Source organism: Callospermophilus lateralis, chromosome 1 (assembly GCF_048772815.1).
Source record: "Callospermophilus lateralis isolate mCalLat2 chromosome 1, mCalLat2.hap1, whole genome shotgun sequence".
NCBI lineage: Eukaryota > Metazoa > Chordata > Mammalia > Rodentia > Sciuridae > Callospermophilus > Callospermophilus lateralis.
The window spans coordinates 29,532,054-29,559,536 of NC_135305.1; the positions used below are offsets into that span (position 1 = coordinate 29,532,054).

General features: G+C 35.3%; 1 protein-coding gene across 6 annotated transcripts in view; it reads left to right on the forward strand.

The window, feature by feature from the left end:
- Akap9 (A-kinase anchoring protein 9) overlaps nucleotides 1–26,595 on the forward strand; it is a 129,590-nt gene extending 102,995 nt beyond the window's left edge. For 5 of the 6 annotated variants that reach the window (XM_076833572.2, XM_076833582.2, XM_076833602.2 and 2 more), the window contains 13 exons: nucleotides 8,403–8,547; nucleotides 12,404–12,623; nucleotides 13,316–13,466; nucleotides 14,971–15,636; nucleotides 15,875–16,074; nucleotides 16,383–16,488; nucleotides 18,389–18,571; nucleotides 19,672–19,872; nucleotides 20,790–21,019; nucleotides 23,110–23,195; nucleotides 24,142–24,271; nucleotides 24,787–24,926; nucleotides 26,049–26,595. In XM_076833572.2, coding sequence (XP_076689687.2) covers nucleotides 8,403–8,547; nucleotides 12,404–12,623; nucleotides 13,316–13,466; nucleotides 14,971–15,636; nucleotides 15,875–16,074; nucleotides 16,383–16,488; nucleotides 18,389–18,571; nucleotides 19,672–19,872; nucleotides 20,790–21,019; nucleotides 23,110–23,195; nucleotides 24,142–24,271; nucleotides 24,787–24,926; nucleotides 26,049–26,086 — 2,496 coding nt within the window. In that variant the 3' untranslated portion in view covers nucleotides 26,087–26,595. The remainder of the gene's footprint in view (nucleotides 1–8,402; nucleotides 8,548–12,403; nucleotides 12,624–13,315; nucleotides 13,467–14,970; nucleotides 15,637–15,874; nucleotides 16,075–16,382; nucleotides 16,489–18,388; nucleotides 18,572–19,671; nucleotides 19,873–20,789; nucleotides 21,020–23,109; nucleotides 23,196–24,141; nucleotides 24,272–24,786; nucleotides 24,927–26,048) is intronic. The other variant, XM_076833591.2, reaches the window with a different exon arrangement.
- Nucleotides 26,596–27,483: the final 888 nt, after the last annotated feature.

Consider the following 27,483-nt stretch of genomic DNA (forward strand, 5'->3'; position numbering starts at 1 on the left):
TTTCCCAGCACCATTTGTTGAAGATGCTATCCTTCCTCCATTGCATGCTTTTAGCCCCTTTATCGAATATAAGATAGTTGTAATTTTGTGGATTGGTTTCTGTGTCCTCTATTCTATACCATTGGTCCACCCGACTGTTTTGGTACCAGTACCATGCTGTTTTTGTTACTATTGCTTTGTAGTACAGTTTGAAATCTGGTATCGCTACACCTCCTGATTCACACTTCCTGCTTAGAATTGCTTTTGCTATTCTGGGTCTTTTATTTTTCCATATGAATTTCATGATTGCTTTATCTATTTCTACAAGAAATGCCGTTGGGATTTTGATTGGCATTGCATTGAACCTATAGAGAACTTTTGGTAATATTGCCATTTTGATGATGTTACTTCTGCCTATCCATGAACAGGGTATATTTTTCCATCTTCTGAGATCTTCTTCTATTTCTCTCTTTAGGGTTCTGTAGTTTTCATTGTATAAATCTTTCACCTCTTTTGTTAGGTTGATTCCCAAGTATTTTATTTTTTTTGAGGATATTGTGAATGGGGTAGATGTCCTCATTTCCAGTTCAGAAGATTTGTCGCTGATATACAGGAATGCCTTTGATTTATGCATGTTGATTTTATATCCAGCCACTTTGCTGAATTCATTTATTAGCTCTAGTAGTTTCTTTGTAGACCCTTTTGTGTCTTCTAGGTATAGGATCATATCATCCGCAAATAGTGATAATTTAAGTTCTTCTTTTCCTATTTTTATGCCTTTAATTTCTTTCGTCTGTCTAATTGCTCTGGCCAGTGTTTCGAGAACTATATTGAATAGAAGTGGTGAGAGAGGGCATCCCTGTCTTGTTCCAGATTTTAGAGGGAATGCCTTCAGTTTTTTTCCATTTAGAATGATGCTAGCCTGAGGCTTAGCATATATAGCTTTTATAATTTTGAGGTAAGTTCCTGTTATCCCTAGTTTTTCTAATGTTTTGAACATAAAGGGATGCTGTACTTTGTCGAATGCTTTTTCTGCGTCCACCGAGATGATCATATGGTTCTTATCTTTAAGTCTATTGATGTGGTGAATAACGTTTATTGATTTCCGTATATTGAACCAGCCTTGCATCCCAGGGATGAATCCTACTTGATCATGGTGCACAATCTTTTTGATATGTTTTTGTATACGATTTGCCAGAATTTTATTGAGGATTTTTGCATCTAAATTCATTAGGGATATTGGTCTGTAGTTTTCTTTCTTTGAGGTGTCCTTCTCTGGTTTGGGAATCAGGGTGATATTGGCCTCATAGAATGAATTTGGGAGTTCTCCCTCTTTTTCTATCTCCTGAAATAGATTATGGAGTATTGGTATTAGTTCCTCTTTAAATGTTTTGTAAAACTCTGCTGTATATCCATCTGGTCCTGGGCTTTTCTTGGTTGGTAGTCTTTTGATGGCTTCTTCTATTTCCTCCCTTGATATTGATCTGTTTAGGTTGTTTATATCGTCCTGATTCAATCTGGGTAGTTCATATGTCTCAAGGAATTTATCTATGCCTTCACTATCTTCTATTTTATTAGAGTATAGGGTTTCAAAATAATTTCTAATTATCGTCTGTATTTCTGAATTGTCTGTTGTGATGTTGCCTTTTTCATCCCGTAAGCTAGTAATTTGGGTTCTCTCTCTTCTTCTCTTTGTTAGTGTGGCTAGTGGTCTATCAATCTTATTTATTTTTTCAAAGAACCAACTTTTAGTTTTGTCAATTTTTTCGATTGTTTCTTTTGTTTCGATTTCATTGATTTCTGCTCTAATTTTAATTATTTCTTGCCTTCTACTGTATTTGCTGCTGATTTGTTCTTCTTTTTCTAAGGCTTTGAGGTGTAGTATGAGGTCATTTATTTGTTGGCTTTTCCTTCTTTTAAGGAATGAACTCCATGAAATGAATTTTCCTCTTAGTACTGCTTTCATAGTGTCCCAAAGATTTCGATATGTTGTTTCTGAGTTTTCGTTTACCTCTAAGAATTTTTTAATTTCCTCTTTGATGTCTTCTGTAACCCTTTGTTCATTCAGTAGCATATTGTTTAATCTCCATGTGATGTAGGGTTTTTCCTTTCTCATTTTATTATTGATTTCCAATTTCATTCCATTATGATCAGATAAAATGCATGGTAGTATGTCAACTCCTTTGTAATTGCTAAGCTTTGCCCTGTGACATAATATATGGTCTATTTTTGAGAAGGATCCATGTGCTGCTGAGAAGAAAGTGTATCCGCTTGATGTTGGGTGGTATATTCTGTATATATCAATTAAGTCTAAGTTATTTATTGTATTATTGAGCTCTATGGTTTCTTTATTCAATTTTTGTTTGGAAGATCTGTCCATTGAGGAGAGAGGTGTATTAAAATCTCCCATGATTATTGTGTTGTGGTCTATTAGACTCTTGAACTTGAGAAGAGTTTGTTTGATGAACGTAGCTGCACCATTGTTTGGGGCATATATATTAATGATCGTCAAGTCTTGTTGGTGTATGGTTCCCTTGAGCAGTATGTATTGTCCTTGTTTATCCCTTTTGATTAACTTTGGCTTGAAGTCTATTTTATTTGATACAAGTATGGACACCCCTGCTTGCTTCTGGGGTCCGTATGAGTGATATGATTTTTCCCAACCTTTCACCTTCAGTCTGTGTATGTCTTTTCCTATCAGATGAGTCTCCTGTAGGCAGCATATTGTTGGATCTTTTTTTTTAATCCATTCTACTAGCCTATGTCTTTTGATTGGTGCATTTAAGCCATTAACATTTAGGGTTACTATTGAGATATGGTTTGTATTTCCAGCCATATTTGGTTATGTATGATACTTAACATGATTAGTTTTTCCTCTATGCTTAGTTTTTCCTTTATTGTACTACCTCCCGTTGTTGGTTTTCATTGTTATTTTTCATTTCCTCTTCCTGTAATGTTTTGCCAAGGATGTTTTGAAGAGCTGGTTTTCTGGCTGCAAATTCTTTTAACTTTTGCTTATCGTGGAAGATTTTTATTTCATCTTCAATCCTGAAGCTTAATTTTGCTGGATACATGATTCTTGGTTGGAACCCTTTTTCTTTCAGCGTTTGAAATATGTTGTTCCAGGATCTTCTAGCTTTCAGAGTCTGTGTTGAAAGATCAGCAGTTATCCTGATTGGTTTACCCTTAAATGTAATCTGCTTCCTCTCTCTTGTGGCTTTTAAGATTCTCTCCTTATTCTGTATGTTGGGCATCTTCATTATTATATGTCTTGGTGTGGATCTCTTATGATTTTGTATATTCGGTGTCCTGTAGGCTTCTAGTATTTGGATTTCTTTTTCATTCTTTAAGTCTGGGAAGTTTTCTAGTATTATTTCATTGAATAGATTACTCATTCCCTTGGTTTGGACCTCTGTACCCTCTTGTATCCCAATAACCTTAGGTTTGGTTTCTTGATGTTATCCCATAATTCTTGGATGTTCTGCTCATGATTTCTTAACATTCTCGCTGAGCTGTCTATGTTCTTTTCAAGTTGAAAAACTTTGTCTTCGTTGTCTGAAGTTCTATCTTCCAAGTGTTCTACTCTGCTGGTAATACTCTCATTTGAGTTTTTAATTTGGTTTATTGTTTCCTGCATTTCCAGGATTTCTGTTTGTTTTTTATATCCTCTATCTCCCTATAGAGTTGATCTTTTGCTTCTTGGATTTGTTTATGTAATTCATTGTCAAAGTGATTTTTCATTGTCTGAATTTGATGAATAATGTCTTCCTTGAGACTCCAGATCATCTGAAGCATGTATATCCTGAACTCTTTGTCTGACATTCCATCAGCTGCAGATATTACCTCATCTAATGTTGAATTGACCTGTATTGTTTGTGGTCCTTTCTTTCCTTGTCTTTTCATACTGCTCATGATTCTTTCTAGCTTTGTGAAACTGTTGAGCTAATGTTTTTCCCCTTATATATTTGTATCGTTCTTGAATAGCTCCAATATCCCTCTTTTTCGGAGAAAGACAATGTTAACAGATCCCAATATCAACAGTACATTATCTAAGGACAAGTTTTCATTATTAATACATTTATAGTTAGATTCTAAGACTATAGATATTGGATTTAATTATTACTTAAGAATATATTCCTTAGTTTCATAAAAGGCGTACCATATCTGGTGGCATATAGAAAACTTAATTTCAGACGAAGGATGTTATACTTAAAGAGAAAGGAGTGAGGGAATGAGGTTAAACTAACTTAGCACCTTTGGAGAACTCTAACCACTCGACTGGTAATTTATGGAAGAATGTATAGACTCAACCTCCTATTTAGATAGTTACCCTATGTATAGATAGCAAAAGTTAGGAGATTGAAAGTGGTATAGAGAGAATATGAATTAAAAAAAAAAAAGAAAAGAAAAGAAATAACAAGGAAGAAAAGAGAAATAAGAGAAGGGAAAGGGAAGTAAGATAGAAATACAGAAAAAAAATGGGGGGGAGGTGGGGTATATGCAATTCCTCTATATTATATTACTTTGGTAATTCAGTTGTTCATGCTCAGTTCTTGGTTTCACATATGCTGAAGTTGTGGAAGAGAGAGAAGAAAAGAGAAAGAGAGGAAAAAAAAAAAAAGTCTCTCAGAACACTGTTTTCCTTGCTTCCAGTAGATGGCGTTGTCTATTCCTAGTTTGAGCCTCTGTATTCAGGGTGGTGGGTATAGCCAGTGTGAAGGGAAATGAGCTTCCACCTGTATCTTCCCTACTCTAGTCTCTGAGGTAGAAACCAGGTGCCCCTACAGTTGTTGTTTTGTGTTGATAGCTACAATCCCCAAAAGCTTGTGGGAAATATTTTGAGTTATCGCAGCTAAGGGTGGGGGAGTTGGAAACCGGGTACCTGGATCAGCCGCAACTGTGCTGGTAGCCACACCCACTTTGATGGGTTTTAAGGGTTGATGGGCTTCCTGGAGACTAGCGCTCGGGGCGGGACCGGACTTCCTCCTCCAGTCTGGCTGAGCGGCTGGCGCCTTCCTGCTCCGGTCTGGCTGGGTGGCTGTCGCCTTCCTGCTCCGGTCTGGCTGGGCGGCTGTCGCGGCTTCCTGCTCCGGTCTGGCTGGGCGGCTGTCGCGGCTTCCTGCTCCGGTCTGGCTGGGCGGCTGTCGCGGCTTCCTGCTCCGGTCTCAAAACAATTTTATTTTAAAGAATACTATTTTTAATAGTAATAAGAAAATCAGTTGCTGATTCGTTTTAGAGTCTTAATTTAAGTATGAAGATTAGCACTTTTAACAGGGGCCACTAAGAGTATTTAGGAGAAGAACATTACCTTTTGTCTTATATTAGAACGTAAGAAAAACTTAAAATTAATGAGATTGTCCTCAAACTTGGAAAGTTAGAAAGAGCTGTAAAACCTAAAGAAAAGAGAAGGAATAAGATACAGTCACTTCTCATTATTTGCAGTAGTTATATTTTATAAACCTACAAGGAGTCATTGCTCCTGTGGGAAATGCAGAAATAGGTTACTGCAAGCCTCAATCACAATATTTTCATCAACCAGTCAATACATGATCTTATTTTCTGTGTGGTTGTGTTTAAAGAAATCTTATATGGGGAGGGGAGAAGAGATGTATCTCAGTGGTAGAATGCTTGCCTAGCATACTCTTGGCCCTGGGCTCAGTACTCAGTGCCATTAAAAAAAGAAAAAAGATACCTTCTGTGTTGTATGTTATTCATTAATGTTTAACATGGCCAAGAGCAATCATACAGAAGCTTATCTAACACACTTTTCTCCTTAAAGCACGTCACAGATTTCTTGCAATTAGGAACACCAAGCCCTTCACTTGTGGGCCATTTAAAACCATGAAATCACAAATAAAAAGCACAATATGGAAAAACAAGTTACTAAACAGGACATTTGTGTACAATATGAGAGCTAAAATACAAAGGTAGAGTATGCCCTTGTTTAACTTAGCCAGGAAAATGTGCATGAGGAAATTTAAATTTTTTACTACTCTAACTATGTCTGACAAAGCAATACAAGTATTGATTTGAGGGTTACAAAAACCTTTTATCAAGTAGACAAATCTGAAAACACAGGATCCATTAATAATGAGGATTAACTATAATAAAGTAAAAAACATTAATGAAATATATAACCAGTACAATATAGAGGATAAAACATTAAAAATTGGTTCCTTGAAAATGCTAATAAGAAAATCTTTTCTGGAGAATTCATTATGATTTTTAAATGTTATAAATGAATATGAGATCATAATTAAATATGTGACAAATATAATAACAAAATATTATAAATTATTTTATTTATACAAAAAAAATTGAGGTGAAATTAAAAAAAAAATCACTTATCAAAATTCATGCTGGAAGAAATAGAATACCTGAAAAGACCTACAACAGAATCAAATCAGTAGTTAAAAATCTTCTCACAGGGCTGGGGTTGCAACTCAGTGTACAGTGCTGGGTTAGATCCTTAGCACCACATATAAATAAATTAATTAATTAAAGGTTTTGTGTCCATCTACAACTAAAACAAAAATTTTTTTTTAATCTTCTCACAATACTTAGTACCCAGGACTTAGTTTTTTAAATATGTTATCCATTAAAAAGAATTAGGAATCCTTTTGAATCTGGTGATTCCAAGAATAGAGTAGGAAGACAATAAGGTAAACCTGGAATCCCTCATTTTGCCAGCATGTAAAGAATTATTCAAAGAAATAAGGGAATATGTCAGAAGGTCACAGAAGCCTGTTGAAGGTTCCCTCACTGGCCAATGTTAGAAAATTAAAAGATCAAACAAAATGAAAGTGACAGATTTTAAAGTTAAGAGTAAAATAAGAATTCACGAGCTCATGTAGATGGATATATATTATCACAGTTGAATGCCAGCTATTAAATGTAGAAGGAACAAAGGAATTATAAGATCATACTTTATTCAGCAATATAGTAACGATCAATTCAGCAATAATCAACAGTGGATGCTAAAACTAATGTGAAAAAGTTGAAAAGTAAAATCTCTAAAAGATCATTTTTAACTACAAAAGGAAAAACAGTCACTTTACACTGGAGAAACCTTGCAAACCCCATCCAAATGATCAGAATCAATAACCAGTAATGGGGAAAAAAAGACATCGAGTACTTCCTAATACGAAGGAATTAATTTGTTGTACTTCTATGAAATGCATAATCAGAATCCACTTGGGAAAATATGAGACCAAAACCAACTGAGGCCACCATGCATCAATTAGACTGGGCAAAATAAAAAATAGTGACACCACCAAGTGCTGGTAATGAGGGAGAAAAACTGCATGTCACATACATTGCTAGTAGGCAGTGTAAAGTAGGACTGCTACTCTGGAAACTAAATCTGGCAGTGTCTTGTAAAGGTAAACGTACATCTGTTACACAGCCTAGCAGTCACACGTGTAGATATTTAATCAACAGAAATGAAAACTTGTGTCTATTTATGAACCTATTTATGAATGTTCACAGTAATTTTCTTTGTAATAACCAAATACTTGAAACAACCCAGATGTCCTCCAGTAAGTGAATAGATGGAGAAACTGTGATATATTCATACAATGAAATATTATTCAACAATTAAAAAAGAAACAATCAATACCCTAAACTTCCTGTGTGTTATGTAACTTCTAAAAATGACAAAATTATAGTGATAGAGAACACATCAGTAGTTGCCAGAGGTTAGGATTAGGGAGAGAAGGTAGGACTACAGAGTAGTCTCTGTGGTGATTGAAATAATTTGTACCCTTATTGTGGTACATATATATGAACCTGTTCAAGTGATGAAATTTCATAGTACTGTATGCCAAGAGAAAAACTGAGTACATGTAAACAAATGAAATTTTATTAAAACCTATAGTTTAAATAGAATTTTATCCATGTCAGTTTCTTAGTTTTGATAATGTGCTCTGATTATATAAGCTATTATTGGGGAAAGCTGGCTGAACCCCTCAAGTACTTTGACTTACATTAGTCCAAAAAAGTTTTTTTTAAATTAATGGACGTGCAACAAAATAACCTGTCTGTACTCTTCAAAAAATTTAAGATCACAAAAGACAAAGGAATACTTATGAATCACTTTTTTTTTTCTTAAAGAACTCTGGCAAAATTTGAAAAAACTCTCTATACCAGATAATATTATGATAAGTTAATTACTCTTTTGATCATTGTACTGCAGTTATGTGAAAGAATGCTCTTATTTTTAGGAAATACACTACAGTATTTAGAGGTAAAGAAGAATCTATCTGCAAGAAATCCTCCCACATTTTAGACAAAAATAATGAAATTTTTAAAAGAAAAAAACTTTAGCATGTATGGTTCATTTATTCTTCAGACTTCTGGTTGTTAATTTTATTATCTTTACAACTCTCTTCACTTGATTTTTTCTTTTCCTTTGTTACAAAAAGGGTATTGAGTATCAAGCAGCTATGGAATATCTCCAAAAAATAGACAGAAGAAGCTTATTATCTGAAATTGAAGTACTACGTGCTCAAATTAATGACAAGAAAATGACCTTGAAAAGAGAACAAGAAAATGATAAACCAAACCTAGGTATGTTACAAAACAGACTCATATAATTACACAAATGGGTGAAAATATTTCACTTTACATTATTATTACTCAGTTAAAACATTTCCTTTTAGTGGTATTGATTTCTCATTTTCAGAACATTAATTATAGTAATTACTGTAGTGGCTAGAGAGGATTGTCAAATTGATTTTAAACAACTGTATCTAATTTTAAATACAGTAGCCTTACCTTGACCAAGTTAAACAAATTAATTTCATGGTCTCTTTTTGTTTGTTTGTTTGTTTTAATTGGTTATACATGACAGTAGAATGCATTTATGCACTTTGATATATCATGCATAGATGGGATATAATTTCTCATTTTTCTGAGTATACATGTTGAAGAATCATATTGGTCATGTAGTCACATATATACATACAGTCACATATATACATTCATTCTACTATCTTTCCTATCCCCACATTCCCTCCCCTCTTCTCCCATCACTTCCCTCTACCTAATCTAAGGTAACCCTATTCTTCCCTACTACCCCCCACCTTATTGTGAAATAGCATTCACAAATTAGAGAAAACATTTGGCCTTTAGTTTTATGGGATTGGCTTATTTTGCTTACCATGATATTCTCCTCCTCCAACCATTTTCTGGCAAATGCCATAATTTCACTCTCCTTTAAAGCTCTGAGTAATATTCCATTGAGTATATATACCACATTTTCTTTATCCATTCATCTGTTGATTGATACCTAGGTTGGTTCCATAGATAAGCTATTGTGAATTGAGCTGCTATAAACATTGATACAGCTGCATCACTATACTGTGCTGATTTTAAGTCCTTTGGGTATATAAACCAAGGAATGGGATAGCTGGGTTAAAGGGTGGTTCCATTCCCAGTTTTCTGCGGAATCTCCATACTGCTTTCCATAGTGGTTGCACCAATTTGCAGTCCCTCCAGCAATGTATGAGTATGCCTTTTCCACCACATCCTCGACAACATTTGTTGTTGCCTCTATTCTTGATGATTGATTGCCATTCTGACAGGAGTGAGATGAAATCTTAGAGTAATTTTGATTTGTATTTCTCTAATTGCTAGAGATGTTGAACTCTCTTAAAGCTGTACATTAAGAAAGGTGATTTACATACTAGAGGATAACTACCTAAAGGAAAAGGAAATCCATAATTAAAGTAGCCATTTCTTTTTTAATCCCTCTTTTTAAAAATTTAACTATAACAACATACAGAAAAGTGAACAATTCAACTCTTCAGTATGACATTATTTTTTTATTTTTTTAATATTTATTTTTTAGTTGTAGTTGGACTTAATACCTTTTTTTAAAAAATTTATTTATTTTTATGTGGTGCTGAGGATTGAACCCAGGGCACATGCTAGACGAGCACTCTACTGCTGAGCCACAACTCCAGCCCCAGTATGACATTATTATATGAATGTCTGTGGAGGAGAAGAACATTGCCCACATCCTAAAGGCCCCCTCTTTAGTAACTTAGAGGTTATCCTGATTTTTCTTTAGTTTTATTACTAATTTATATATTCCAAAATCATATATGTTTAAAGTTTTTCTATTTTTGAACTTTATCTGTATATTTTATGTCTTGCTTCTGTCACCTTCCTGAATTATCCCAACTTACTGCATTTATCTATAGTTCATTTTTGTTACCATATAGAATTCTCTTGTTTGGATATTCTACAACTTATATTTCATTCTGTGGTTGATTAGATTTGGATTATTTCTGCTTTTTAGCTATTAGAGTCATTGCTTTTGTGGACACTGTTGCAAAGTGTTTCTGATGCAATTGTACTTATGTCTTTCTAGGAGTGAAATTGCTGGGTCATAGAATTCATATCTTTAAATTTATTAGAGAACACCAAACTATTTTAAAGAGTAGTTTTGTTAGGGGCCCACAGGTAGAGTGCTCACCTAGCACATTGGAGGCCCTGGGTTTGATCCTCAGCACCACATAAAAATAAATAAAATAAAGATATTGTGTCCAACTACAATTTAAAAATAAATATTTTTTTAAAAAAAGTAGTTTTGTCAATTTGTGCATGCACTAGCAGTATATGAGAGTTGTGTTATATACAACTTTGCCAACTTTCCGGTATTGTTAGACCTTTGCTGCCAATCCGTTTAGCGTGCAGTACATAATTGTAGTTTTAATTGATTTTAATTATTCAAGTGGCTTAGTGCTTTTTCATATGATTATCAACTATTTGGATTATTGTTTTTATAATATGCTTGCTTGGATCTTTTCCCCACTTTTTGATAAAAGTCTATTTAATTTAACTATAAATGGAAATCGTTATTAAATTCTCATCGTATCTATTGAGGACACATGCATCTTTAGTAACTGTTTCATGTAGTGATGATAGAAACACCTGTGCTTTTGCCGATTTAAAATCACAACACAAGCTCAAAATTTGTCATTGAAAAGCTGAATCATGTTAAAATTCTTCAGAGAAAACAGGTATAATAAGTTAAATTAAACATATCCCTGTAGTAATGTTTTGAACAACCAATAAAAAAAAACCAAACATATCCCTGTAGACAAAGGCTTAATTGAAAAATTTTAGAGGTAATTAATATTGTTTATATAGAATGTTATTGAAGTCTTAATGAGTATCTCTGTAGATTCATGTTTATATGTGTAAATTATTAACCTCTACCCCTAAGAAATAGTTTTAAAAGCTAAATTAACATGATTATCTTCTAAAGTCAATGTTATGTCCTTCTTGTAATATCATTCTTACTAATTGTAATGTCTGTTGATGAACTTTGCTAGAATTTTAAGTAAAAACTTTTCTTATTAAATATGTAATGTTACATAATGACTATTTAACACCCAAGTAAATGTCTACAGACCTTTTCAATGTTTATATGTATATAAGTATATTTTTTGTCATAAAAACAGGATCCTGATGCATATTTTGTAACCTGTTTTTACTTAACATGTATAAGATTTTAGTTCAGTGATTGAACTCAACCACTGAGCCCTCTTTTATATTTTATGTAAAGCCAGAGTCTCACTGAGTTGCTTAGTACCTCACCATTCCTGAGGCTGGCTTTGAACTCATGATCCTCCTGCACCACTAGGATTACAGGCTTGTACCACCACATCTGGCCGAGATTTAAATTCTTGAGTTTATTTTCATTGTAATAAACGTGTATTATGGAGGGTTTGGTTCGTTTTTATTGAAAAAAAACAAGATCTCAACTGGAGTTTGGACTTCTATTTCTGGAACAGTTATAAAAGTAAAGTTCCTAAGGACTGTCTGCAAAGAGAGGCTGAACAAAAGAAGCAAACAGTGCCAACCATTATAGTCATAGATACATGAATAACTCCTACAAGTACTATGTGTGATTTTCAAAAGTTCTTGGAGGGCTGGAGTTGTGGCTAACTGTGTGAGGCACTGGGTTCAATCCCCAGCACCACATAAAAATAAATAAATAAAAGTATTGTGTCCATCTATAACTAAAATTAATAAATAAAGAATATTTTTTTATTTTTTTATATTTTTTAGTTTTAGGTGAACACGTTATCTTTGTTTTTACATTTACGTGGTGCTGAGGATAAAACCCAGTGCCTCATGCATGCTAGGCAAGCGCTCTACCACTGAGCCACAACCCCAGCCCCTGTTGTTAAACTTTTATCATTTTCATAAATACTTCTGAAATCTTGGCCACTACCACTATGAGGAAAACATGCATAAAGTTTATTTGTATTAAACTTTGGAGACTGTAATCCTTTCATGATTGCTTTGCAGTTACCTCCTATGTTAAAAATCAGTTCTTATCAATAAAATATTTATAAACCAAATATGAGTTACTAGGTTAAATTATAAATATTGATCATTTTTTCTTTAGAACTTTTGGAATATACTATTCAGCAGAAGCAGACTCAAATTCTGGAGATGCAAGTGGAGCTCAGCAATCTGAAAGACAAAGCAAGTGAACTTCAAGAACACCTGAGTTCAGAAAAAATGGTAGTTGCTGAACTAAAAAATGAACTTGAACAAACGGAATTGGAACTTGAAACAACACTCAAGGCACAGCATAAGCATCTAAAGGAATTAGAAGCATTCAGGTATACCACACTTCCTTATTATAAACATGTATTAGTGAAGGAATTGGAGTACTTTTGTCATAAATATTATGCAGATATTATAAAAATAAAATACATGTTGTTTAAGTAGCATGTGATTTTGTTATTTATAGGAAAAAACTACAGTAGAGGGTGAATATCCCTAATTTTTCCAAATTATAAGTTTAAGATTGTTTTGGCCCAATCTGTATTGTGGCCCTCAGTTCTATTTGAGACTTGTATAAGATATACTTGTGATCTTTATTTTACCTCCAGCCAATATGAACTTAACCTTTATGATCTCAATGTGTTTCAGAATTTAGTTAGCTAAAATACACAGTATTTGAAGATATAACGCTTATGAAAAGGATATATTTGTTGGTGTAAATACTAAGGTATTTCGTTTGTAAAAATGCATGACAATTCCCATGTTCAGTAAAAGACAAGGGAAATGTTTTGTTAATATTCTTTTCTAGAAACAGATTGGATAATTGTTAAGAGTGGTAAATAATGGTAGTTGTACTACTAGGAACAGGTAATTTGAAATAAACCACAGTTAATCCTTAATCTCTAAATAGTTTATATTTTTCTATTAGGTAGTTTATAATGTGCCTCAGCCCTTTAGTGAAAATGTTGCCTGTTTCTCTCAATACATAGAATAGTTTTATGAAAGTTCATTTATTCATTTTATTTAGATTGGAAGTAAAAGACAAAACAGATGAACTACGTTTGCTTAATGATACACTAGCAAGTGAACAGAAAAAATCAAGAGAGCTCCAGTGGGCCTTAGAGAAGGAAAAAGCCAAATTGGGACGCAATGAAGAGAGAGATAAAGAACAACTTGAGGTATTCTCTTTGCCCTTCTATTTTTGGAAAATCTAAACTCTTGAGATTTTTCTCTAAAATGTCAACCTTAATCGCTGGGATTGTGGCTCAGTGGTAGAGCGCTTACCTAGCACGTGTGAGGCACTGGGTTCAAATCTCAGCACCAAGTAAAAGTAAATAAATTAAATAAAGGTATTGTGTCCCTCTACAACTAAAAAAATATTTTTAAAAAAATGACAACCTTAGACTCTTGTATGTGTTGAATATTGTTGTAGTGTTATCTAAACTGAATTATGAGGAAATGTTAATGGTACGATAAATTTTTGTTACATCCGAGGAAGCAGACAGATTGCTCTGCTGCACCATATTTTTGGGATATGAATTAGTACACACACATTTTGATAAATAGGGCAGTTGTGTCGGTTTAATACTAAAGCAATTTTTTTAATACTGTTTCCTCTTAAAGAAGAATAAAAAGAATACTTTCCTGGTACCATGAGCCCTTCTGTTATACTTCAAGAATATTTAAAATGAACATTGGGGGCTGGAGCTGGGGCTGGGGCTGGGGCTCATGTGGTAGAGTGCTCACCTAACATGCCTGAGGCACTGGATTCGATCATCAGCACCACATAAAAAAAATAAAACAAAGGTATTGTGTTCACCTATAAATATATATAAATATATTTTTAAAAAACTATAAAAAGAACAACATTAGGCTTTCTCAGAAACTTATTCATACAGAAGTACTTAACAATAAAAAAAAACACTATTAATATAGTAAAACTGTGAAGCAAAAACACATTTTTAAAGGTTGTTATTTGGAGAATTGTTCCCTGCTTCATATTTAACTATGTAAGATTAATATTTAAGATTAAAAGTGTTATTATTTTACCAAGCTTTTTTGGGGGGAAGGGGGGGTGCATTGTAACAACAATAGTGAGATTCATTATGCCACATTTGTACATGTACATAACATAATTTGATCAGTCTTATTCCCCAGTAGCTCCCCTTTTATCCGCCTCTTCTCCTCTGATTCCCTTCCTCTACTAGTCTGTCTTCTTTTATTTTTTTTAATTAGTACATTATAATTGCATGTGAAAGTGAGATTCATTGTGTTATATATGTACATGAACAGAGCATAACTGATTAGATTTCATTCTCCAGTACTTCTCTATGGCTTCCCTTTCTCTCTCCATCTTGATGCCTTTCTGTCTGGTCTTCTTTCTGTTTTCATGAGATTCCTTCCCCCCTGCCCCCTCTCCTCCTGTCTCTCTAGCTTCCACAAATAGAGAAAATTTAATAAACTGAACAAAAGTTGTATTTTCTATTACCAAATACTACCAATTTAATATTAATAAAGGTGTAATCATGTATTTACAAAGCTTTTTTGTGGGGGAGAGGGGGATGCTGGGGATCAAACCCAGAGCCTTGTATATGCAAGGCAAGTATTCCACAACTGAGCTACATTCCCAGCCACTACAAAACATTTTTAATGAATCAAGTTATTTGATTTTTCTCTCACAAGGACTTGAAATTTTCACTTGAGGATCAAAAACAGAGAAATATTCAACTAAACCTACTTTTAGAAGAGCAGAGACAACTACTAAATGAATCACAGCAGAAAACAGAATCACAGAGAATGCTATATGATGCCCAATTATCAGAAGTACAAGGCCGAAACTTAGAGCTTCAAGTACTTCTTGAGTCTGAAAAAATTCGAATTCAAGAAATGAGTAGTATTCTAGATAGGGAACGGCAGTTCCATGCACAGCTACGTAGCAGTGACAGTAGTGGGCAGCTTCGGTCATCATTACCCTCAGATGACCTACTTATAGAGCTACAAAAACAGCTGGAGGAAAAACACCATCGTATAGTAGAGTTGTTAAATGAAACTGAAAAATACAAACTGGATTCTTTGCAAATGAGACAGCAAATGGAAAAAGATAGACAGGTTCACAGGAAGATGTTGCAGACAGAACAGGAGGCCAATACTGAGGGGCAGAAAAAAATGCGTGAGCTCCAGTCCAAAGTTGAGGATCTTCAGCGCCAGCTGGAGGAGAAGAGGCAACAAGTTTATAAGTTAGATCTTGAAGGAAAGCGATTGCAGGGAATTATGCTGGAATTCCAGACACAAGAACTAGAACGAGAAGAAAAACGAAGTAGACGAATTCTATATCAGAATCTTAATGAGGTAAATTGATACTTTGTTTCTTTTTAAATATATTTCAAGTTATTTGAGCAAGTTACTTGCCCCTTGAGCAAAAACTTTTGATATTGATTAAAGTATTTAAATAGTTAAGTGAAAATTGTTCAAAATTAATTCTATAAACCTTATTTGGAATATAAACAATAATTGTGCTCCCTCTTAAGAAAGAATATGAAATGCTATATGTTTATAATTATTGTTTTGCTTTATCCAAAATCACCAGCCAACCACCTGGAGCTTAACTAATGATCGAACAAGGAATTGGGTTCTTCAACAGAAAATAGAAGGAGAGACAAAAGAATCAAATTACCCTGAAATGAATGGAGGAGAAACTGGTTATAACCATGAAATAGAAATGCTCAGACAGAAGCTTCAACTTGTGGCTTCAAAACTGCACCATCTAGCCCAGAAAGCCTCTAATAGGTTAGACTTTTCTGTCTTATCTTCAGAAATGGCATTCTTAGACAGGGTAGGTAGACTCTGTCCCTTATGAATAGGTAGCCAAGAGTAGAGAATTAAAATTTTAAAGATGATGCATATTTACATTAGGAAACATCATTCTTTAAAAATAGCCCATATGTCTGAAAATACCTTAACACTTAACCCAGGAAAAGAGAACACTTAGCCTAAGGAACAAGTGATAAGCAAAGCAGTGTGTCCCCTAATCTGTGGTGTTTGTGTTAGTAAGCATCCCTGAGGAGGTCTGTATTGACTTTGTCTTTTCTTTGAAGACTACAGTTTGAAACAGCAGATGATGAAGCTTTCATTTGGGCACAGGAAACTATTGATGAAATTACATTACAACTACAGAAATTAACTCACCAACCAGGTGAAGAGGTAAGACTTTTAATTAAAACTCTTTGTAAAATATAAAGAGCAAAGATTTAATAGAAATTATGAATCATGGGGCTGAAGTTGTGGCTCAGTGGTAGAGAAGTTGCCTAGCATATGTAAGGCACTGGGTTCGATTCTCAGCACAGCATGTAAATGAATGAATAAAATAAACGTCCATCAACATCTTAATAATATATATATGAATCATTTGAAACTGGCAGTATATGCTATATAAGCATTTTGATCTTTTATTAAATTTTAAATATAACATTTTCCAAGTTACATTGGCCTCTTTTTAAGAGACCAGGCTTTTTGAAAGAGCAGTCTGAGATGTACCCTCACCACTCCATAAAACCACCTGCAGAATCCTACCAGTGTCTTCACAAGTGACTAATCTGGTAAATCTCCTCACTCCCTTTCTTTCTTGATTTTGTAGAATTTGACATTTTCAGTGTCTTCCACCTTCTTCTTGAACCCTTCTCTTTCCTTGCCTTTTATGTCAGTATTCTTTCATCTGCTTCTTTATCAGTTTCTATCATATGTTCCTCTTCTATCATTTTTCATGATTTTATCTATTCATGTTTTTATCATTCCCATAGCCTGAGTGCTCACTAGACTTAGCAAGTGATAATATATTTTATATTGAGCACCTACTATATGCCATGTACTATACTAAGTCCTAGGGATACAATGAACAAATTTGACAGAAATCTTACCCTCATGAAGATTATTGTCAAGTAGACAGTAGCTCCATTATAGACCTTTGACATGGACCTTTGACCTGGACTCCAAGTCCATTTAATTATTAACACCTTTTCTTTAAGAAGTATACCCCAGGGCTGGGGTTGTGGCTTAGTAGAGGAGCACTCGTGCAAGGCCCTGTGTTCAATCCTTAGCACCACATAAAAATAATAAAACAAAGGTATTGTGTCCAACTACAACTAAAAAATAAATATTAAAAAAAAGAAGAAGAAATATACCTCATAGTGTCTTAGGAAATTCCCAGGCACATTCCAAATTGAACCTCATCTTTCCTTTCTCCGTCATGCCCTAGACCCCCTTTCTGGTCATGGCATCACCCAGTATAAATCCCAAGTCACCATGCACTGTTTTCCTTCACCCTTGACCTGTACATCTAAGCAGTCACTAAGTTCTGTCTTCTACCTCCTTAAATAACCATCCCATTTGCCCAGGGCTGGGGATGTGACTCAAGCAGTAACGTGCTTCCCTGGCATGCGTGGGGCGCTGGGTTCAACCCTCAGCACCACATAAAAATAAAATAAAGATGTTGTATCCACTGAAAACTAAAAAAATAAATATTAAAAACTTTCCTCCCTCCCTTCCCCCCTCCCTCCTCCTCCCCCCCCCTCCCTCCCTCCTCCTCCTCCTCCTCCTCCTCTTCTTCTTCTTCTTCTTCTTCTTCTTCTTCTTCTTCTTCTTTCTCTCTCTCTCTCTTTCTCTCTCCCTCTCTCCCTCTCTCCCTCTCTCCCTCTCTCCCCCCCCCTCTGTCTCAGAGTTTGCCTAACACTTGGACATTGTGTCTACCCTAATTTACTTTAGTGTGCACATGGCTACCAAAGGAACTTTGTGGCAAGCTCCTGCTGAAAGCCTTTCCTGGCTCACAAAGACTCTGCATTGCCCTCATTTATGTCTGTTATTCATAAGTGAAGCAGCTTTTACTCTCTAGCCTTACCAAGCAATTTACAGCTAGCAATATACTCTTGCATAAGCCTTTGAGCTTTTATATGTGCCTTTCCTTCTGTTTACTAGATTTTTTTCTTGCTTGCTAAATTTCTATGATTTAACCAAGCAACAGTTTGTGAAATCTATTGCTCTCAGTGCCTCGTCACACTTTCACATATATTTGTGCTTGTATGATCTTACATCCATTTTATTTTTTCAGCCTACCTTAGTATTACCAGGTACTTCTGGGTGTTCATTGACTGAAAGACTACTCAGACAAAATACTGAACTGACAGGATATATCAGCCAACTGACTGAAGAAAAGAATAATTTGAGGAATGTGGTCGTGAAGATGGAAGAGCAGTTGAGGCGCTATCAACAGACAGGAACTGGTGGAGATTATGTACGTCGTTTTCAGAAGTACTGCCAAGTTACAATTTCTGCTATCTAATTTTGGTTCTTAACCCTGAATGTAAAAGCATCAGGTCAGATGTGTAGGAGGATCTGTGGAAATTTTTATAGGGATGACTGTAATATTAATAGCTATTATTTTGTTGAGGGAGCCGTCTCTGTACCAGACTCTGAGAAAACTGACCTGAAGTCATAATCCAATCTATGTCTATGAATTTCCAAAGACAGATACAGTATTGACTGTCAGCAGACATGTGTAGAGAAATGTTCAACGTGAATCCTCACTGTTGTCTTCATTATTTACCACTTACTGTGTTTATGACTCAAGTGGAAGATGCTTTGAAATTATATATTTTAGTTTGATAAACCACTCTGAGAATTTAAATATTTCCATTTTTTTTTTAAACCTACATAATAAATTGCTGGTTTCTATAATTACCCAGTATAAAAATAGGAAGAAACGGTAAGACAAGCATTCAGTCAAATGGATGATAACATCTCTTCATGGCTTCCATAGGAAACCACTTCCCTTCTTCGTACTGGGTTATTTTTTTTCTTTTTTATCTCCACTTCTCTAGTAAGGGCTCCACATTTGGACCCCCGTGTCCATCTCTTAAGTCTCTCAACATTTTTAGTAAAAGCTCTGCTAGATCTGATAAACCTTTTCTGTGGCTAGGCTTTCACCAAGGACTTTTTAGGGGTAAAGCTAATCTACTCAGCAAAATGACCATATACTTGGAGTTAGTAAATATTTTTTAATGCCAGCTGAGATTGACTTTGAGGATGGAAACTAAGACTAGATATCCATGATAGGGATACTTTTAATATCTTTAATTCAGCTTTTTCTTCAGAGATATGTTCTTTATGTAAGTAGTTGGGCACAGTGGCAAACACCTATAATGGTAGTAATTCAGAGACTGAGGCAAGAGGATTACAAGTTTGAGGCCAACCTCAGCATCTTAGACCCTGTCTCAAAATAAAGTAGTATAAAGGACTAGGGACATGATTAAAGTGGTAGAGTGCCACTGGGTTCAAGCCCTGGTACCACCAACAAGGGCAGGAAATTATATAAGTAGGCTGTTGTCTCTTCAGTCTTCTAGGTTTTTATTCTGTGGTGATGCCAACCTTGAAGCCATTATTGCTTCTGAAAAAGAAATATGGAACAGAGAAAAAATAGCTCTTCAGAAAACCTTAAAAAAAACGGAAGCTGAAGTATTTAAACTGAAAGCTGAACTGAGAAATGACACTTTACTTCAGAATCTGAACACCGATTCTGAAAATATCTCGTTAAAGGTAGGTGACATCTCCTTCTAATGATAGTCCTCCATTTTTGCCTTTTTTCATCTCTCTGCCCTGACTCGAACAGACTAAAGAAATGTGGGTGGCACTCAGGTTGTCTCCGGAGGCCATTCAGTGTGTTGTGATTGCAAGGTCTCCAGCATGTCACAGAAGGCTTGTGAAGAGGCATGCCTCTTCTGGGAGGACTGGTAACAGGTTAAGCTCAATCACGGTGTCAACACCCAGAGCTGGTTGTCCTTCTGCCCACAGTTTCTATCTCAATAGACAAACAGTACTGTTGTCTGTTCAATTCCTTACAAACATACTGCTTCTGTAAGTGAAAGAACATTGTGCCCTAAGATGGGAAGCCCTTGGAGTAGCCTCTCTAATGTGTAGAGATTAATATTGTAATAAAACTACCATAATCACTTAATGTAAAATCCAAAATAAAGAGAAAGAAAAGTATTGGGAATATTTATTCTGATTATGGAGTAAACATAAATTTATGACTCATACAGTAACAGAATAATTGGCTTATTTAAAAAGCTAAATAGATGAGTGACCACAATAATAAAATAGCTCCATGAAATTTTAAAAATTCTCAGATGAAAAAGATAGCTCTATACATAAGAAAACACAAATGATAATAGGAAGACAAAAATATTTACAATAATATCATGAACAGGGGCTAAAAAACTCAAACTAAAACCATAACTATAAGGTTAGTATTTACATATCATTGACTACAAAGTGGCAAAGTTATAATGGTTAAAGTTACATTAACCTTCAACTTTGCTGATGAAGCTAAAAACAGTACCTGCCATCCTACAACTGCTTTTTTTTTTTTTTAATCTAGGTAATAATCATCCCTAGAGAACAATTTGAATGACTTCGTAATAATGACTTTATGTTCTTCCCTTCTTTAAATGTAGAGGACTTATGGTAAATACTTGAGGGCAGAAAGTTTTCGAAAAGCTCTCATTTATCAGAAGAAATACCTGCTGCAATTATTGGGCGAATTCCAAGAATGTGAGGATGCCACCATAACGCTGCTTGCCCGGATGGGGGGTCAGCCAGCCTTCACCAATCTGGAGTTCATCAGCCGCCCAAAGGGCTTAGCCAGATTTCGTTCAGCTGTCAGAGTGTCCATTGCAATTTCACGGTAAAGTTCTTGAAAGAAAACTGATTTTATTCAGAGACCCTCTAAAGGGATATTTGTCCTGTAATTCTAGCTACTCAGAAGGCTAAGGCAGGAGCATTGCAAGTTTGAGGCCAGTCTCAGCAACCTGTTGAGACATTATATCAGAATAAAAAGCAAAAAAGGGTCGGGGATATGGCTCAGTGGTAGAGCAGTTCTGGATTTAATCTCCAGTACCATAGGGAGGAAAAAAAAAAAGAAAGTTTGTATAGTATTTCTTTGCCATCCCTAAAATATAACTTTCTCTCTGGGTTTTCATCCTTTTAGCAGGGATTCTTTATTCTGTACTGTGTAAATATACCCTTTGGAAAGGGCCTTCTTAGGTACATGCAGCTGGTGACTCAAGCTGGCACATCCAGTCCAATTGTCATTTTTTAATTTGAATAGACCCATGAACTAGCTTATACATACATAGACATAAAAGAGATCATAAAAAGGAAAAGTTTTTTTGAAAAGTCACACCTTAGGCTGGCACACATCTGTCTTCCTTTCCTACTAAAATAACCTGTTTTTGTACCCAGCTCTGGAAAGCCCTGGTCTACCTCTGCATTCAGGTCCAAGGTTGGCCTTCAGGGATTCTGCTAGTGCTTTTGTCACTCTTTTCCTAGTAGTTCCAAGCTAGGTACTTTGGCATTCATTCCATATGTGGTTGAAACTACCTTGTAGTCCTGAACCACTACTGTCCTCTAATCTAACTAATAGATAAGATAATCAGGGGCTGGGGCTGAGGCTCAGTGGTAGGGCGCTTGGCTAGCATGTGTGAGGCACTGGGTTTGATTCCCAGCACCACATAAAAATAAAGGTTTGTGTCCAACTACAACTAAAAAAAATAAAATAAATTTTTAAAAGATCACTCAGACACTTAGGCTTCTCCATGTGTACCCTCCTTTTTATTTCTCTGAAACTCAGCAGAGTCCCAAAGGAATTTTGTTTCTTCAAAGGATTTTGCTTTTTTTTTTTTTTTGTCTTCTGAAAAAATATGAGTTTTGCTTTTGTTTCTGTTTTTAAACTGGAAACTTGAGTTTCCTTAGTTCCAAATGACAGTTCACAAATGAGAAAAACAGGACAAGGAGGGGTTATAAACCCAGTAGGGACAATTAGCCTGGTCTCTCTATTGCACCCATGCTGGCTCTCTAAAAGCAGCTCAGGTCTGACCTGTTTGTCTTCCACCATGCCTGCCTCTTCTCCTTATTGTAGTCTCACACTCCAGTTTCTCCTTTCCCACTTCTCATTCCCAACATCACCTTGTGTCTGGCAAACAAAGGGTAAGCACTGGCAGATACATTGATGAAAAAGATGTAATACCTGCCTAAAATCCAAAGACAGCTCACTTTCTGTTGGGAAAGGGCCATATGCACAGAACTTAGGAGACACTCATGTGAAGTCTCAGGAGTTAGCCAGTCATTTTGATTAGAGGAATTTGGGGAGACTTATATTTTGACTCTCTTAAAATTGAGTCTTGAAACAGACTGGTTCCACAGCGTGCTCTCACCTTCAGAATTATGATCCTGACAGAGCCCTGGCACTCCAGAAAGCTCTCTATGCCAAGATGGGCCATGCAGCAAACCTAATGCAGCTATATGATGACATTAATGCCCCCATTCATTTAAAGCCAGTATTTTTTTTTGTTCCTGGTCACATGGCCTCACCCATCCTCCAGCTTTCCCAGCTCCCTCTTATGGGTCCTTCTATTCTTTTTTCCTCTCATCTGCCTTTCATTCACGATTCTGTTTCCTGCGGCTACTTTCTTTCTGTGTATTTTTGCCCTCCATCTCTTCCTGTCTCATTAATCCGTAAAGCTAGAACCTGATTCTGGTAACACCAAAGACCTCTGCTTCCCCTTGGAAATGAAGTGAGGGGAGCTTACAACTGTGTTCTTCTGTTCCAGTTAATTTTGCCATCAACCCAGGCACATGTACATAGTTTTGGATTAGGAAATTGTGATTATGTTGAAATCTGATCTGTGTTCATATTTAAATGATTTTTGTAGAAGGTGTATTTTATGATCTTTATAGATACACTGTGATGTCTTATCTTGGAATCCTTTTTTTTAGAATGAAAATTTTGGTTCAACGGTGGCAGCAAGTCACAGGTTCTTGTTCCACCAATGTTAACAGGGATAGCTTTGAACTGAATTCAGGTAAAGTCAAAATAGCATTTTTCTACATTTACAGCCCTCTAAAATTACTGAAAATGTAATATCTTCCAAATAGCAAATTCTGGAGCCAGTGATTTCCAAAGATATAGGAGCTTACAACACAAGGCTAGGGACTCCATTGTTTTAAAGAGAGTAAGAATTGCTGATATTTATGGAGCACTGGTCTACACTAAGCCCTGCTTTTTTCATATATTCTGCCAATTTGATGTAATCACAATTACTATTATTCTCACTGTATAGATGAAAAATTTAGCACTGGAAAACACATGGTATTTGTCCCAGATTACCCAGTAGGGGCACTTAAGGCTCTGGGTTCAAGAGAGAATAGCTATTAGTCATGTAAAACGGTTATGGTTTGAAGTTTTCATGATCTAATAATACTCAAATCATTTGAGTTTACTACTACATTGTATAAAAATAAGAACAGTTAAAATTCCTCTCTCTACACCTAGAATGAAGTAGAAAGAACATTAGGGCTTGAACATTTGGGATATAAGGATGAGGTCAAAAGCGGGAGAGCACAGAGTACAGAGAATCTACCTGGAGATATTCTACCAACAGCTTAGCAGCAGAGAAAAAGGAAATTTCCATGAAAGTATTTTGAAATATAAGTGCTTACACTGAGAAATTTTTATCTGTATCATACCAAAAATTAGCAAATCTTGATTGCAATTTTTTTTCCTATAAAAGGAGAGTGGAGTCATAAAGGATCTGGTTACATTAGTCTAGTTTTTCTTATCCACATTATCTTTTCACCCAAATGATAACACATTCAGAAACCCTAAGATTGAGGTCTTTTAAGTAAGACAGATGGCATAATACACCATATTCACATGGTATAATACTGTTTTGTAGAAATGTTCAAGGGCTTGGTTTTTAGTTTTTGTTGTGTTTTGCTTTGTTTCTTAACATCTTGCGTTACATTAAGGTGCTGGAAAGACTGACCCATTTTATCATTCTTCTGGTGAACTAGAGCTAGATGGAGAACCAAGACATTCAACATACCGCTCAAGATCAGATCTGGATTCTCCTAGGTGCCTTTTACCGTTTCAAAATAGGTAAGAATTAAATGTATTAATAGTTAACAGAGAAAGATGGACACTGATAGGACTTTGGCAGATGGACATGTTTAGTTGTAATTTGTTTAACCTATGGCCCAGAATCAAAGCTAGTTTTTAAATTTGTAAATGGTTTCTAAGGTTAAAGGAAACGGAGCTGATCAAATGTTGCTTACTATATGCAAGAGTTGGACATTGGAAAAAGTGTTGATTAAAATTGATAAGTCCCTGGCCGTTAGAGAAAATGTTAGTCTGCATGACAGATGCATTTTTACATATCCAACATTTACTGACAAACTGACAGGTTTTATACTTGGCATTTTCATGAAGCCCTAGCTTCTTTGAATTTATTGAAGACCAATTTCTTTCCCATCCCAAACTTAGAAGCATGGGGGATATAGATCATATAATATGTACATGGCCTGCCTTTCGGGGGTCGGGGAGGAGGCAGGTGTGTAATGTGATTGCATTGTTTCTGGGTAATTTGGTTCTTGTACATTGCTTTTAATCCTTAGGTCCCCAGGCACCCTAGTTGATTTAAATCCTGGTTCCACGGCGTGCTCTCACCTTCAGAATTATGATCCGGATAGAGCCCTGGCAGATTATATCACTCGGCTAGAGGCACTACAAAGAAGACTTGGAACTGTACAGACAGGTGCTTAAGTTTAACCACTTATTGGTAGTGCCATAGTGCTAGACCCACAGCTCTCCTCATTTTGAAACTCCTTTAACCCTCATTGTTTAGAATAAAATCTACTTCACTTACCAAGTTAGCTAAAGCTTAAACTGTGTAACCAGCAACGCAACTAACTTTAGAGTATTCAAGACATGATGTATCACCTCAAATCCTGCTCACCCCCAAATAATTCCCCTACTATCTCTTCATTCAGTAGATTGCTCATAGAAAACACATGATTGAAGACTAATGTGGGAAGGTGCTCTGACGTAATGCATGGTAGAAAGTGGTGAGGCATTCAGATTCTGGTGAGGAAGAGGATTGAGCACTTAGTACAACCATTATCCCTACTACTGCATGGTGCTTTTAAGAGTGATCCAAAAAAAAATCCTAACAATGATCTTTTACTTTTCTTTCCTCAAAAATATACCTGAAGTGTCATACTTGATAACAGAAGTGAATTCTCTATTCATTATGAGAAAACTTCTTTTCCCTGTCTTCCTTTAGTTCACTTCTGATCCAGAGATTTTGAATCATTTTAGTTTAAGTGATTGTATTCAGTCTACTTTTACAGTTTTTTTTTTTTTAACTTTCATTAATGATTCTCTTTTCCTACTAGTCCCACAAACTGTGGACTAATATCAGATTATTTTGAGTTAGTAGTTATCTCTTCATTCATTCAAAAAATTCATGTGTTTAACACAAGCAACTTGTAGTGCTAGGAAATTCTCATTATTATAGTTGAAGTCTGTTTGTTGGTTAAAGGTTTGTTTTGTTTTAAGCATCCAAATTTCACAAGACCCAGAATCTGAAGACCAAAATATTTTTTAGGATATACTAAAAATATATAGAACTTCAACCTTTAGAACACTTTATATTAGCATGAGTCTCGCTTCCTTGCTTCAGAACCACTCTTGATGACTTGTAAATATAGTCGAAATCTCTTTAAAAATCAGTTGACTATGAATAAGACGCTTAAGGAACAAAGGGCATTTTTTCTGATGAAGAGTTAAGAGTAATCTTTTTGTTATCTATACCAGCTAATTTATATAGAACAATCTAATTTAAAATCATGCAAAATGTCTTGTTTTTCTCTTACAGGTTCAACTACAACATTTCATAGTGGTATGAGAAGATAATACTTTAAAAACATCAAAAGTTGAAGTGATTTTAAACAAATTCTCTTTTGTAAATCGAAGATTCTTTTGTGCTTTTATATTGTGAATATTTAATGGGACCAAAACAAACACAGCTTATGATTGTATCAGATCTCTTGCACATGAAAACAAACTGGAATTTGTACATACAAGCATTGTGTATGTATTCATACACAATAATCACTAAATTACATGTATATTTGCGGAATGTTAATTTAAATGATTAAATTATAAACCTTGTGTATTTATCAAATGGGTGAAAAGATTAAACTTTTGCCGATATGATACTGCTGAATGTGTAGCTTGCGGTGTCCTGCACTTTTCATTTAAGGCTACTGAAATTACATGTTTCTGCCTAATATATTTGCTACTGGTGATGAAGACAGAAGATATCACTTGTAGACACCTATTTTTGTATAATGGTAGAAGTTTTGAATTTTATGGGGTATTTTGTCAAAGCACTGAAAATAAAAATGACTTCACCATTTTCACCACACTGTATTTGAAACTTCTTCATTTTTAACTGAGCCATATAGTTCCTGGTGCATATCCTCATAAATTACTTATCTTAAATATGCAAGACCTTAGGATTCAAACAGAAAGTTGTCCTCATATAATTGGATATTAGGGTTTTCTATGAAGGTCTTCCCTCTGCCTTTCCATTAACTTATATCTAAGGATAATATTTCTTAAAAGCCATATTTATTCAATTACATTTGGTGTTACTTGTATCTAACGGTATGTCTTTACAATCTGTGGTCCACTATGACACAAAAATCATTTAGCTCAAATAATCTAAATTTATTAATTAGATTTCAGCAGAATTCCTGCTGTCCAACACAATTCAGACTGGGAAGCTGTCACAGATGTTTCTTTATCTAGAATGTTCCCCAATAACATGGCAACTCACTAAAACAGCAATTGTATTTGTTGCTGATGTCTGGAGGATTTTGGTGTCCTATGATTTAGATCAACAAATAAGCATCGTAATGAGTTGTACATTCTTGCAAGTTTCAATATTAGCAGCTGGGCTTCAGTATGAGGATTTCTAAACATAGCAAAAGTATCCTAAAACAGCTAGTGGAAGGGGAGAGTTGGGGTAAGAACCAGAAGCTAATATGATTGCCATTCAGGACTATTTTGTTGTAGACACATGACAAAAGCAGATGGACATAATGGGGGGAGGGAGGGGAAAAGAGAGGAGGGAGCAAGAGGGATAGGAATGATGGTGGAATGAGTTAGACATCATTACCCTAAGTACATGTATAAGACATGAATGGTGTGAAAATACTTTGTGTATAACCAGTGTCTTGAAAAATTGTGTTCTACATGTGTAATATAAAATGAATTGCATTCTGCCATCATGTATAACAAATCAG